We start from the raw sequence: 15,675 nt of genomic DNA, 5'->3' as shown, positions 1-15,675 counted from the left end.
CTTTTAAAATTTGATCTCGTAATTGAGGTGTTCACCGATTAGAGCCGAACACTCTTGGAAAACGCGAGATTCCAAGGGGTTCCTACGCCTTTATGGGTGAGTTTTTAGTTTATAAATTTTTTTGAGTGAATGGATCACATGCAGGAAGAAATTCATCTCTACTTCCCATAGGAGTAAAGTTATTAGCTTCTGCTTAGCTTGAAGGTTGAGTCGGGCCGATCATTTACAAACTTAACTGAGTAGAAAAATGCCAGGTGTATAAGAGCAACAGGTACTTTCTTCTTGGATAAAATGCCAGCTGACCTACAGTGGTCTTCTTCACAGGGTGTATTCTCCCACCCTGATCCGTACATCGCCACTATTTTAGCCCATCCCGCTCATTCCTGTCCACCCGTCTCATTTTCATTAGTGAAGGAGTATGAAGAAGAGGGGAGAGGGTGAGTTAGGGGGTGGATCTCTCTCTCTCTCTCTCTCTCTCTCTCTCTCTCTCTCTCTCTCTCTCTCCACACCCACCTTAATCCCGAAAGATATGTCAGCTTGTCCTCCACTGTCAAGCTGCTCCTCATCCAACTCATACCCTCCACACTCACATACTTCTCCACCTCATGCCTCCATCTCATCCTCGGTGTTCATCTCCCTTTCTCCTTCCCACCTCATACACACACACTCTTCTAGTCAGTCTCTAATTTCCATTCTCTCCAAATAGTGAATGAGACGGATATTGGTAGAGAAATAATGGACTGGGCAGTGAGTAGGTTGGGAAGTTGGTAGGGAAGGAATGGGCGGGGTAGTGAGTGGGTTGGGGAGTGGGGGAAGGAATGGACGGGGCAGTGAGTGGGTTGGGGAGTTGGTAGGGAAGTATTGGACGGGGCAGTGAGTGGGTTGGGGAGTGGGGGAAGGAATGGACGGGGCAGTGAGTGGGTTTGGGAGTTGGTAGGGAAGTATTGGACGGGGCAGTGAGTGGGTTGGGGAGTGGGGGAAGGAATGGACGGGGCAGTGAGTGGGTTTGGGAGTTGGTAGGGAAGTATTGGACGGGGCAGTGAGTGGGTTGGGGAGTTGGTCGGGAAAGAATGGACGGGGCAGTGAGTAGGTTGGGAGTGGGTAAGGAAAGAATCAGTCAGGCAGTGAGTGGGTTGGGGAGTGGGTAGGGAAGTAATGGACGGGGCAGTGAGTGGGTTGGGAAGTGGGTAAGGAAAGAATCAGTTAGGCAGTGAGTGGGTTGGGGAGTGGGCAGGGAAGGAATGAACGGGGCAGTGAGTGGGTTGGGGAGTGGGCAGGGAAGGAATGAACGGGGCAGTGAGTGGGTTGGGGAGTGGGCAGGGAAGGAATGAACGGGGCAGTGAGTGGGTTGGGAAGTGGGTAGGGAAGGAATGGACGGGGCAGTGAGTGGGTTGGAGGGTGGGTAAGGAAAGAATCGGTCAGGCCACAGTGTATAGACTCAAACAGTGTGCTCATCTCTGGACCAAAATAAGGTCGGTTTCGCGCAGGTCATCTATGATTGGTGGCCTTGACCCGTGACGTCAGCTGGGTCGCTGTCTCGCCACAGGAGCAGGACAACAGTGTGTTTTTACCAGCCATTTGTGACGCGTAGCCTGCTTTATTTTATACATTTCATCAACTTCAAAAACTTTTCACGATGTGCAGTGTGTTTGGGTGTTCAGTGAAGACATCTGATGGCAAGTTTCTGAGACGCTTTCGCATGCCAAATGATAAAATCAACAGGCAAAAGTGGATACATTTGTGTGGACGGAAGGACAAGGTTTCTCCCACTGGCCGTGTCTGTGAAAGGCATTTCAGCTCGCAACAGTATGCAAAAGATCTGCACAGCAAGTTGCTGGGGACACCACCACCAATCAGAAAAAGACTGCTAAAGTCTGGAGTAGTCCCTGATCAAAATCTGCTTAATAAACAAGGTATGCAGTGAGTGAATAGTTATATGATGAAAAATAACTGACTACAGTAAGATTAATAATTGTAAGGGGATTTATGTTCAAGTATGAGCATCAAATGTTCATGTAAGATGCTTAAAGGATTTTCTTGTCCCTAAGCAATGCATTATCACCAAGAACCCAAGGGGTGTGTGTAACAAGCTAAATAAATGAATGTGGACCCAGTCATGACAAATGTACCTCTAGGGCATTATCAGTGCACCATAACTATATTTTCATTTAACATACAATTATTTATACAATTTCCATGATGAAATGGTGATAGGTTCATTGTAATATGAGTAAGTGGTTAGGTATAACGAAACAGTTTGTGAATGCAACGAAATATTAATGCTACAGACCTATATATTTGACAATAATTCTTGTAATAACTTTAAATTAATTGACACCCGTGTAAATAATGACGGAAAAAAAAGGAATGTTAGAAAATTAGAGAGAGAGAGAGAGAGAGAGAGAGTATTCCCCTGAGACAAGCATGGTAAATACCCGCAGGTAAAACAGATGCAGCCTCTCTCTCTCTCTCTCTCTCTCTCTCTCTCTCTCTCTCTCTCTCTCTCACGCATGCATGCAAACATAGCCTTACACACACACACACAAGATATGGAGACAGGACAACACGAGCTAAGCTCAATACCTGTATACTACAAATTGCTAAATACATACTGTACACACACACACACACACACACACATATATATATATATATATATATATATATATATATATATATATATATATATATATATATATAGCTAGAACTATAAGAGAGTGGGAGGAGGCGGAATGTCACCTGAGACCGTGAGACAGAATCAGTTTCCAAGTGACGTAGACACTAAGAAAAGTAGGAGGAGCCATATTCTGGGGGCGGAGTAAGCTGCGTATGAGCACACTGTTTGAGTCTCTACACTGTGGGTCAGGCAGTGGGTGGGTTGGGTAGTGGGTATGTAGAAGGTAAAGGGAAAGAAGGAAAGATAAGGTATAGGTGAGTTTGGGAGTTGGCATGAGTTGTATAGTGGTAAGCTGACCAGTGGGAAGGGGTAAGAGAATGTACTTGGCAGAGAACATAAGAACATAAGAAGAGAGGATAACTGCAGTAGGCCGGTTGGCCCATGCTAGGCAGCTCCTAGAAGAGTAACTGAACTACTAGAATGAGATAAGGATAGCAAAGAAGAAGGCTCTCCCCCGCCCTCCAAACCCTCCAGCCGAAGCCGGCAGGAAAAAGTCAGAAAGAACACCACGCCGTATAGAAAAACTGGCGTGGACATTTTACAGGAAAGTGTGAAAGGAGAATAGAGACTATCATAGTGTAACCTGAAAAGAAAATTTATTTTTTAGTTAGTATTGGTTATAATATTTTCTTTATTCTATATCCACCCCTTATTTGTCATATGCTTATCTAGCCTATGCTTGAAACTCTCAATGGAAGAGGCAGCAACTACTTTACTAGGTAGCTTATTCCATTCGTCTACTACTCTATTACCAAACCAATTTCTACCGATTTCCTTTCTGAAACGGAATTTTTCTAGTTTGAAACCATTATTTCTAGTTCTATCCTGTATGCTCACTTTAAGTACCTTGCTAATATCTCCTTATTTATACCATTCATCCACTTAAAAACCTCAATTAAGTCTCCTTACTCTACGCCTCTTCTAGCGAATGCAGACTTAGTCTTTTCAGTCTGTCTTCATATGACAGGTTCCGGACGTCATGTATCATTTTAGTCATTCTTCTCTGTACATTTTCTAACGAATTAATATCCATTCTATAGTAAGGACACCAGAATTGTACTGCGTAGTCTAAATGTGGCCTTACTAATGCTAGATAAAGTTTCAGTATTACTTTAGATGATCTATTGCTCACGCTTCTCGAAATAAATCCTAGGACCCTATTTGCTTTATTTCTCGCATTAATGCACTGTTGCCTAGGTTTAAGGTCGTTACTAATCATAACTCCTAGATCTCTCTCGCATTCCGATTTGCTAATTTCTTTGTTATCTAAGTTGTATTTAGTATCTCCAATGGTCTTGCCTACGTTAAGTACTTTACATTTTTCAACGTTAAATTCCATTTGCCAAGTTTTAGACCATTTGGACAATGTATCGAGGTCTTTTTGTAAGTAATGGCAATCGTCAGTCGAGTTAATGATACGCCCTATTTTTGTATCGTCGGCAAATTTGCTGATTCTGCTATTGACTCCTAAGTCTAGATCATTTATATATATGATAAATAATAAGGGACCGAGTACTGAACCCTGTGGTACACCGCTAGTTACTAATCCCCAGTCCGACTTAGTTCCATTTATTAATACTCTCTGCTTTCGTCCTTTCAGCCAGGATTCTATCCATTTTAAGATATCGCCGTCTATACCGTGTGCTCGAACCTTTCTAACTAACCTTTCGTGTGGGACTCTATCAAAAGCTTTACTAAAGTCCAGATAAATAACATCGTAAGCTTTATCGCTATCTACTGCCTCATAGACCTCCGAGTAGAATGACAACAAATTTGTGAGGCAGGATCGTCCTTGCCTGAATCCGTGCTGACTTTCGTTTATAAGATTAAATCTTTCTAAGTGTTCTCTAATCTTATTTGCCAAAATTGACTCTAACATTTTTCCTACTATTGACGTTAGACTTATCGGACGATAATTCGACGCAGCTGATTTATCACCCTTTTTAAAGATGGGCACTACGTTTGCGGTTTTCCACGCCTCTGGAACTTCTCCTGAACTTAAAGAGTCATTAAATAACGTTAAAAGTGGCTGACATAATTCTTCTTTGGTTTCTTTTATAATTTTTGCATATATATCGTCCGGACCTGGCGATTTTTGAGGTTTTAACTTGTTAATTTCTTTCAATACGTCCTCCTTACTAATGGTTATTTTACTAAGAATATTTTCCGTATTCTCATGGTAAATATTTGCTGCTTGAGGGACCAGGCTTAGATTTTCCTTGGTGAATACTGATATGAAATAATTATTTAGGATGGAGCACATTTCTTTATCTTCACTGGTAATGTCACCTGATTCTGTTCTGAGTGGTCCTATCCTATCTTTATTTTTCGTTCGGTACATTTGATAAAAACCCTTGGGGTTTACTTTTGATTCACTTGCAACCTTAATTTCATAACTTCTCTTTTGCTTTTCTTATCTCCCTCTTTACTTCTCTATTTAAAATTGTGTACCGGTTACGTAAGTGTTCCTCTCCACGTTTTATTTTTCTATATATTCCTTTCCTTTGGCCTATGAGAGATTTTAATCTGTTGTTTAACCATCTTGGTTCTGAATTGTTAGTTCTAAACGGTTTTGAAGGAATATATCTATCTTGGCCTCCGTATATTATATTTATTAACTCGTTATACTTCTCACTGGTCGAACGTCTGTTTGGTACTGGAGCTGAGTTAATTTCCGTCACCTGGACTACATTCCTATCTACCACCTCCCCCCTCACAGACACCTGACGGACGTCCCCACGTGCTTCCTGCGCCTGAACTATGACCTGGGGATCCCCACTAACCTGACATTCCCTCAAATAGCTAATCTCCCTGTGGAATACCGTTCGAAAATAAGCTCTTAAGCCATCGAAATCTCCTAGACGAAAATTAGGAACGGTGGAGGTATTTTCAGTGGAACAGACATCCCAAATAAATTTGAACTTAATTTCTTCATGATCGCTATTACCAAGTCGTCCACCAACCTCTATATCGCTAATGATATTTTCTTTATTAGCTAAAACCAAATCTAGTATATTATTACCTCTGGTGGGCTCCCTGATATACTGATAAAGGAAATTATCCTGTACTACCTCTAGAAATTCCTCTGACTCTGCATCTCCTGTCTGATTTCTCCAATCTATCCTTGGCAGATTAAGGTCCCCAACAATTATTACTAAGCTGGACTGTGATGCTTTCCTAATTTCCTCCCAGAGGTATTTACTATCAGCTCTACTTAATTTTGGAGATCTGTAAATTGCTCCTAAGACTAATTTCTCCCTATTGTTACTAATTTCAACCCAGACACTTTCTGTGTCCCTATTTACTTTAATGTCTGCTTTATTGTAACAGTTTAGTGAATCCTTTACATAAATAGCTACCCCTCCCCCTTTCTTCCCTGACGGTTTGACACAAAAATATTATAGCCTTTTATCTGATATTCTGCTAAAAATTCTCGAGTGTCTGTATTCATCCAAGTTTCACTAATAACGGCAATGTCTATTTTCTCTGTACAAATTAAAGCCCTCAGTTCATCCATTTTATTACGTAAACTCCGGCTGTTTGTGTAGTACACTTTCAGATTATTACGAGTAGTTATGCCTTTACCTTGGCATTTACTGTTATTTATTTTATTACTAACTGGGAAACTCTTTACTTTACTAATATAACAATTTTTTGTACTATCGCTTATCGCCCTTCTATCATCGCTTGTTCTATCATCTATCATCGCCTGCTCAATTTGAGGTGCCTGAGTGGATGTATCTACACTATTGGTTGAACTTTTGTTCTTAATTTTGCAAGTATCGATGCATCTATCCAAACATGGTAATAATGATTTCTGACTGTAGTTGCTGCATCTTCCTGTACACCTACTTCTCAATCTCGAAAAAATCCCTCCAACTCCCTATCTATCATTCCAGCTAAAACAGTAACTCCTTGCCTGCTAAGATGAGTCCCATCCCAACTATACAAGGCACTTCGTCCATAAAACCGGTCCCAGCTGTCTATGAAAGGTATTGTATTATCTTTGCAATACCTTTCAAGGCGGCAATTAAACCCTATTGCCCTGCTCAACCATTCCCTTCCAACCCGCCACCTTGGTAAAACACCAAGCACTACAGGGGGAGTAGAGGAGGTGAGGGTGGGTCGAAGAGTTGGTAGGAATGGGTGGGCAGGCTGGGGAGGTGCGGTACAGGTGGACGTAGGTTTGGGAGTTGGCATGACTTGTAAAATGGTAAGCTAAGGAGTGGGTAGGGTGGCAAGACTGTACCGGGCAGTGGGCAGGACTTAAGTAGGGGGAGTGGGCAGTGTTGGGGAGGGGTGGGGGTGAAGGTTGGGTGAAGAGGAAACCCAAGAGAAACCCACGCGGGCCGCGATTCGGTTTCAGACACACCTTGGTTTCAGTAGCGCCCCGGCTTTCGTGGTGAGTGGAGGTGTACTGCTGTGTGCTCTCCGTCCTGAGTATCCTGGCGTTCTCCTGTGTGCCCTTCCAGTGTGTCCTTCACCTGATAAACACCATGCAGGCTCCAGGGCACACTTTCCTCCTCGTCCTCGCCACCATAGCCGTCACCGTCAATGGAGGTGAGTTCAAAATATGTCAACTAGAACAAAAGTGTGAAACATTAGGATTTGAAGATATCAAACTCGTTAATGACGGTTAGTTCATATTTGTAGGTAAAAACAAAAGAAAGGGCGCGTGGATTTCAAAATATCAAACCTGAAAATGGAGGTGAGATAAAATTATTGTCGACAGAAGAGAGGGCAACATTTGGATCAGAAAATACCAAAAATTTCCGTCTCTCGGGCATTTCCGCGGGGGTTTATATTTCGCGGAATCCATCTTGGGTGGCTTATTTTTTTATTTTTTTTGTATTGCTGGGTGGCTTGAGGCTGAGAGAAAGGGTTGAGGAGAGTAGGAAGGATTTGTTATTTGTGAGAGAAGGACTGGGGAGGAAAGTGAAGGGAGAAGGGGTGCGTAAAGAGAACGGGAAGAGAGGTGAAAGGATATAATGATTTAGTTAAAAAAAAAAAAAAAAGATATAGAGATTATGAAACGCGATGGACGAGGGGGTGGGGTGAAGAAAAAGACCGTGGATGAAGAAGGGAGACGGGTGAACATGAACAGAATGCAAAGGAAAGCAAACAGCAATAGACCGTATGGACCTTTCGAGGCCGCATGTTACAGAGTTGACTCTGACTACGAGATTTAATTCTCGTGCTGGAGGATAAGGATAATAAAGCAGGAAGTCCCTTCCCCCCCCCCCCCCCGCCTCCAAATCCTCCAGTTAGAACTGACAAGAAAAAGTGAAAAGGACCTTCGTGCAGCATGGAAAAACTGACATGGAAAATTCGTAGGAAAGAGAAAGGGAAATGTTACATTCAGTAATACTTTATAAGCTACCAGTTTGAATAACCTGAAAGAGAAAGTAATAAAGTAAAATGAGTAGGCTAATCAAATAAATAACAGTGCAAGGAGATAATAAGAAAAAGAATGATAAAGGAAATATAAAGAAAAAGGGAAGGAGCTGGAAGAAAGGTAGGGAAAGAGAAGATGAATGAGGAGGGAGAAGGAAGGGATGAGAGAAAAGAAGGAAAGGGAAGAGAGGTGAAAGGGGATGATGAGAAAGTATAGCAGCGAGATTAAGGAGATTAGAAAGATGTGAAATGAAGGAAAAGGGAAGGAGGAGGAGGGGTGAAGGAAGATGGAGAAGGAAGGGAGAAAGAGAGCATGAAGAGAAAGGGAGGAGGGATAAGAGCAGATAATGGGAGAGTAAAGAAGATGAGAATTAATAAAAAGAGGAGAGGGGGGGGCGAAGAATACGAAAGAAATGGAGAACGAGGAAAGGAGGGTTGAAGATGCAGGGTAGAAGGTAAAGTAGATAAAATGGAACTTGTAAGGCGTGGGAAGGCATGGTAAGGGAGAGGGGAAGGAAGGAGGGAGAGGTAAAGAGGGGAAAGAGGGACAAGAAGAGGAAAGAAGATGCAAGTAAGTGAAAATGGTATAAAGAAAGGGGAATAAGACAAAGGAAACGAGTGGGGAGGGGTAAAGAACGTGGAAGAAAAAGAGAGGAACAAGAAGCGGTGCCAAGGCACAGCAAACCCCTCCCCGGCAGTCATTTTAGTGCTGACGTATAAACGCAGCAGGATAGTCAAAGATATCCCATATCAGACTTGGAGTAAATTGGGTGAAAATTGAAAATTTTATTCTTTTTTTGAAATTTCAAGCCCGACCCACCTGACATTGACCCCCCCCTACCCCTAACTGGGGGTGACCTCCCTGATGTAATGAGGCACGTTATATGATGCAGATTTGAAAGGTGCACCTTTAAGTTTTGGTTTCATGCCGATATGACGAATTTGAAAGGAGTTATTGCGATTTTTTTTTTGTAACATTTTTTTAGTCCTAAAGCGCGGGCCTTGGCCCAATTTGGCCCAAAATTTAATCTGGTGATCAGAAGGTCATAGCCCATCATCCTTGTAATTTTAGTCAAAATTGCACCCGTAGTTTTCGCATAAAGTTGTTAACAAACAGACAAACAGACAAACCGAGTGAAAAAATTACCCGTCCCCGAGCCCCTCCGGGGCGGGAACTGGTAAAAAGGTACCGGTAGGGATGGGAAGATGGGACGAAATGTGGAGGGAGGAAAAGCTAGGAGAGAGAGAGAGAGAGTACAAAGGAAAGCAAACAGCAACAGACCTAATGGTCCTTTCGGGGTTGTTAGTTATAGAGGACTGTGACTGTGGTAATCAGATTCCATGAGCTGATGATAAGGATAGCAAAACAATAAGGCCTCCATCCTTCTCCCCCCTCCCCCCGCTCACCCTCCATCCGATGTCAGCAGGAAAACGTGAGAAGAACCACCGTGAAACAGAAAAAAACCGTCATGGAAATTTCATAGGAAAGACTGAAAAGAAACAGTTATATTCTATCCTAGCGTATTCTGGAAGGGATAAGTAATATTATCTGATAACACTGCTGCTGCCTTGTCCACGATTTGAAAGACAAGAATATCAGCTAGTTATATATTTTTTCTATTATTCAGCCATGAACGCATTTAACAGGAGATTTCAATTCATATACATATTCTTGCTATTTATGTATTTCATTTTACCACATTTCTAGGCAATTTGTTCCATTTGTGAACAACTTTGTTACAGAAAAAGTGTTTACCTTCACTGAACTGGAGACGTTTGTCGATGATTTTATAACCACTGCCAGTTATGTAGTTTAGCTGGTCTCCTGTAACATAATCATGACCACCATATTGTCATGTCTCTTAAGAATTTTGTGTCCGTGAATCAGATCCCCTCGTCGTCTGCAGTTTGACAAATTAAATGCTGTAGCTTTGTCTCTTCTGAATACACACACCACAAAGCCAGCCAGGAGACAGGACGTGTGTGCTGGGCAATCCCCAGGTCCTGTCCTCCCCACTTACTGTTTTTTAACCAGCCCATACACCACTGACCGGGCTAATGTATGGCCCGGCCTGCACTATAGATGCAGGGAATCTTTGAACGAACGAACGAACTTTTCTGAATGTTCCTTATATGTTTTTGTTCCTTAACCTTGATATTGTTTTGGTAACACTTCGCTAGTTAATTTCTCCACATCTTGTAAAAAAGTGACCAAAACTGAACACAGCACTGCAGATAGGGGCTTACTAAGGAACTGTACAAACTGAGAACTGTATTTTCCCATCTAAGTTCAAGTGCTTTGCCTTTAAATCCAAATCCAACTGTTTTATTAGCTTTCCCTACTGCTTTCGTGCACCGTTGACTTTATTTTGGATCGTTTATTATAATTATTCCGAACTACTTTTGGTGGTTCACATTCTCGAACAGAGAGCGAGCGAGCGAGCGAGCGAGCGAGCGAGCGAGAGAGAGAGAGAGAGAGAGAGAGAGAGAGAGAGAGAGAGAGGGAGGGAGGGAGGTAAAGAAGGATACAGGAGAAGTTGCAAAGATAAAAAAGAAGTAGGGGTGAGGTAGAGGGATGGAGAAAGGAGGGTTAGGGACGGTGAGGGGTTATGGACGGTGTGAGAGTCAAGGTTAAATTGTGCTCTGTCATCTGTGTATACCGAGCAGCAGGTGAGGGAGGGGGGGGAAGAGTGCTTGGGGGATGGGAGGAGAAGAGGACTGACGAAGGGAAAGGAAAGAGACGGGCGACTGGAGTAGGTGGAAGGAGGGGAGAAGAACTGAGGAAGAAGGAAAGAGAGAGATGACTTTTAGGTGGAGGAGGAGAAGGCTGGGGAGGAGAGAACTGGGGAAGGATAGGGAGAGGAAGAGATCTGAAGAAAGGGGTGGAGAGGGAAGGGAGAAGAACTGAGGAGGGAAGGGAGAGGAGAAGAACTGAGGAAGAAAAGGAAGGGGAAGAGAACTAGGCAAGGACAGGTAGGGGAAGAGGACTCGGGAAGGTGATGTTTGGGTAAGTGGGAGGAGATATTAGAAGTAAGGGGGGAGGGGAAAGGGAGGAGGTATGAAGGAAGGAAGAATTGAAGTTGCAGTGGAGGAGGACTGCAGAAGGAGAGATGGTTAGAGATGGAGGGATTGGGGAATTCAGGGAGGGGGTATGAGGTGGAGGAATAATTATGGTTGGAGGGCAAGAGGAGTGGTTGGGGCAAGGAAAGGGAGAGGAAGAGGACTAAAGGGTGGGGGGGGTATTAGGGGTGAGGGGAAGCATGGTCAGGGTTGCAGAAGGGATAGATGAGTGAGGAGGGGGGAGGGAAATTTGATATGAGAGAGGGGGTAAGGGGGTTGAGGGAAGGGAAGGAGAGGACGGAAGGGGTGCTTTTAGATGACGGAGGGTGAGGAGGGAAAGGATGGCGTATGAAGGAAGGAAGAGTGGGTGGGAGGGAGAGGGGAGGTTGGGGATGAGGGTAGAAAGAGGGGGAACCACTGGATTAGGGACTGGGAGGGGAAGAGAACTGAGGAAGGAGGAGGGAAGTGAGGGGGTATGAGAGGTGAAGGGAGGGAAAGAAGGGGTTGTGGAGGAATGAGAAATATTGGGTGTGTGGGGGAGAAGGGATGGGTGGTTGGAGTTAGGGATGGCGTTGGGAAGGGAAGAGAGAGACGGAGAATAAGTTAGGGTAGGCGAAGGGCGGGGAAGACGACTGAGGAATGATGTGGGTGTCTGGGGTTAGAGGCGGGAGGGAGGTCAGAGGAAAGCATATAGCAACAGACGAATTGGTTCCTTCGAGGCTGTATGTTACAGAATAAGCAATCAGGGTTGTATTCCTGTAAGCCTAGGAGGTTTTGTAGCACCTTTTCTGTAATTGTTTATTTCCAGTACTAAACCCTACCTTGCTACATCCTCGTGTGTGCTTTTTTTTTTTTTTTCTAATCCGTTCAGTATGATGACGTCTTTTATTTTATTGCCACCAAACTATTATATTCAACCAGGGATAGACGTTCCTAGCAGGAGGGGTTAGATATCGTTTCGTTTCGTTTATAAAGGCTCAAACATTTTTGCATGCGTCGGCCTTGGTCACCTAATGGCGGCACTCTATGCTGCTCGATCTCCGACAGCCTCTTTATTCTGTCCCGTATCCCTGAGGTCACACTCTGTGACCTCGTCCCAGGTCTTGTTCGGTCTGCCTCTCGTAACCCTATTCCCAAGTGTTAACACGTCTCATTTTCTGCACCCAACTGTCAGCCCCCATCATCTCCACATGCCCAGACCATCTCAATCTACCTCATCACTACACCAGTTCGCTCCACTCCCCATCCTTCCTCTTAACTCTTCCATCGTAAACCTAGCCTCCTTCATATATAACTTTCATTAACCCCTTCAGTGCGACAGGTCTTTCCTAATTAGGAAAAAAAGCGTAAATAGCAAAACGAAAGTGGAACAAAGCGTCATGGGACTGAAGGGGTTAATATTACCTTGCCGTGTGCCGAAATCAACAGGTAAGGAAGAGGTGTTGGTGAACCTCAGCTGGAGACAAAAACACCGTGTAACAGGTCTCATTCTTGCCAGCTGAAAGGACTTAGTAAAACGCTCCCTCCTACCTGTTCGTATCTGCTTTGGCCTATGACACGGTGAAGAGAGAAACCTGTACTTTACACAGGAAAAATCATTCAATATATTACCATGACACGGTATTGTTGTGTGCGTTGTGTTGCGGAGAGTGGAGGGGAGGGAATACATGACAGGGGAAGCTACATAATTGAGGGAGTGTGTCGGGAACTGTGGGTGTGTTTTGGGGATAAACATTTGGGGAAAAGAATGGAGGGAGGGAATATATGGCTGGGGAGGCCTAGATAACGTAGGGGGAGTTGGGGGAAATTGGATTGAGGGAATGCTTAACTGAGATTCGTAGATAATGTAAGCAGTATAAGGGGACAGGTGAGTGAGGCTGGGGAAGGATGGAGGAAATATAAAATTAGTTGGGGAGGTTTAGATAAAGCTTCTGGGGGGTAGGGGGTTGAGGAAACGAAGATAGGGGAGAGGACATACTTGGGGAAAGCTGGGTAGGGTAGGAATGAGGTGGGGTTAAGGAAGGAAGGTGGGGTTAAGGGATGTGAGGGAAGGCGTGGCAAGGGTAACTTCGGTAGAGGGAGAAGATGGGTGGTTGGAGAGACAAGGGTGTGGTGGGATGGGGAGGAGGGGAGGGAGGAGGTGCTGGAGGTACATTCCAGAGGGAGGAGAGAAGTTAGAATTAGTGGGGGGAGGGGGATGAAATGAGAGAAATAAAGAATAAAAAAAAAAGTAGGGAGGGAATAGGCGAGGAAAGGGAGGATGAAGTGGTAAAGAAGAAAAGGGGATGGAGGAGGGAGAGCGGGGAAAGAGGAGGGGAGGAGGGAAGATGGGTGAAGAAGGAGGAAGGAGAGGAAAGATAACAAAGGGAGGGAGAAAGTAAGAATGAAGAAGAATGAGAAAGAAGGAGGGAGTAAAGAAGAAAGAGGAGGAAGGAGGGTTGATGAAGAAGGGAGAGGGAGCAGGGCTAAAGAAGAAAGGGGAGGGAGGAGGGGTGAAGAAGGTGAGGGAGGAGGAGTGAAGAAGAAGGAGGGAGAAAGGGTGAAGAAGGGGAGGAAGGAGGAGTGAAGGAGAAGGGATGGGGAGGAAGGGTGAAGAAGGGGGGGAAGGAGAGATGGAGAGGGGAGAGGGAGAAAGGGTGAAGAAGGGGAGGAAGGATGGGGAAGGAGGAAGCATCAAGAAGAAGGAAGAAAAGGAAGAAGGACGGAGGAGGAAGAAGAAGCGGGGGGAGGAGGACAAGAGGAAGGAGAGAGGAGGAGGAAGAGGGAGGGAGCAAGGTGAAGACGAACGGAGAATGGGGAAGAAGGGAGGAGTGAAGAGGAAGAAGGGGGGAGGGAGAATAAGAGGAACATAAGGAGAGAGAGAGAGAGAGAGAGAGAGAGAGAGAGAGAGAGAGAGAGAGAGAGAGAGTGCAGTATGGAGTAAAAAAAAAAAATTGTTTAGCCTATAAAAAACATGACTAAGACGGAATAAGGGAGGGTGGAAGAATGAATAAAAAGGAGGGGGAGAAAAGGAAACTAAAAAATAGAGAAAAAAAGAGGGGAAAAAAAAAAAATGACGAGGGGGAATTTCAATTGTAGATAAGCACTGAGCCTAGAGGTCCGCACATGTGTACGATCCATGTCCTGTACACACACACACACACACACACACACACACACACACACACACACACACACACACAACCTGAAACCTGCGCAGTTGCTTGATCACATGCGGACGCCCTTACATTTGCTGTCTAAGGAAACACGCAAGCCACTCTTCTCCTACAGATGCACATAATTCTAAACACACACACACACACACACACACACACACACACACACATAACCACATGCATGCATGTATAACCACAAACGCACACAAAGTGCTTCTCGCGCACACACACACACACACACACACACACACACACACACACACACACACACACACACGCAGGTTTACTACATTCCTACACCTACACACCCATCTGTACCCTTGCTTAACCCTATACACACACATGTATACTCAGCAAAACGTATATGATTCGTCGTACGTACATAGGTGACACACATGTAAACATTTCCTTTTCTCCTGACATCAAACTGCTGAATCTCACACACACACACACACACACACACACACACACACACACACACACACACACACACACACACACACACACCCTAATGTGAAATGGTAAGCCTTAATCAGATATTTATAAGGGTCTTGGTGTTTTTTTCAGCTGGATACAAGTTGTTTGGAGGACGCAAGAATAAATAATTACTGTTTCAGTAATTATTAATACATCTATGGTGTGTGTGTGTGTGTGTGTGTGTGTGTGTGTGTGTGTGTGTGTGTGTGTGTGCATTTTATACGTTGGGTATGTTACTCTATGTATACGTGTGTGCACTCGTGTGTGTTTACATATGTGCGCATTTGGAACCGACAATAAGTGTGTGTATTAATATGTTGGCCTACACCTAGTATGTTTCATGTGTTTATAGCTACGTCTCTTACGAGGGGAGTGTACGCAACAACCGTCTATCCTCACACTTTCACCCATTTTGTGTCTAAGTCTCTAATGCTGGAGTCAAAGGGTACAGGCTGATCAACCCCACAACTGCCTCCCTCAATCTGTTCTTCCCCCTGGCTACCACCTCATGTTTTAAACCACGCGGGCCGGATATATCATTTTCGTTGTATTGCTGATGCTGGCTTACGATTCTATTCGATTTATGAGAGACTTACCCAGTTGGAGGGTTTGGACACAGTCATCATATACCGCACCCTTTCATTCGAGAAGCCTCCTCTAAGTTGAGTGAAATTGCATAGAAGTAGCAGGCATAAAGTAACAAACACAAATGTACGAGATGCGTGACCTTCAGCGCCTTCCGCTTACCTTGCCTGTCATGCGAAAATTAGGTAGTGACGGACAGCCTGGTTCTAGAGATGCTCCCGCATCTACAAAGGACGTCGTCTGATCTTATCTTTGGCTTTCTTTTTGTTAGACTTTTATTATAGGAAAAATTTTGCGGACTGTCAGCCTTTGATTTTTTCTGTATAA

At 44.2% G+C, this 15,675-nt stretch overlaps 1 protein-coding gene across 1 annotated transcript in view; it reads left to right on the top strand.

Moving 5' to 3' along the window:
- Positions 1 to 7,102: 7,102 nt before the first annotated feature.
- Positions 7,103 to 15,675, top strand: part of LOC145407194 (transferrin-like) — a 320,468-nt gene continuing 311,895 nt past the window's right edge. Inside the window, exon 1 of the mRNA XM_080278231.1 lies at positions 7,103 to 7,237. Within this exon, the coding sequence (XP_080134357.1) occupies positions 7,174 to 7,237 (64 nt within the window). The 5' untranslated portion in view covers positions 7,103 to 7,173. The remainder of the gene's footprint in view (positions 7,238 to 15,675) is intronic.

Source organism: Coenobita brevimanus, chromosome 72 (assembly GCF_032717465.1).
Source record: "Coenobita brevimanus isolate Jiangsu-jjx chromosome 72, ASM3271746v2, whole genome shotgun sequence".
NCBI classification, from domain to species: domain Eukaryota; kingdom Metazoa; phylum Arthropoda; class Malacostraca; order Decapoda; family Coenobitidae; genus Coenobita; species Coenobita brevimanus.
This window is presented reverse-complemented; position numbering and strand designations above follow the sequence as displayed.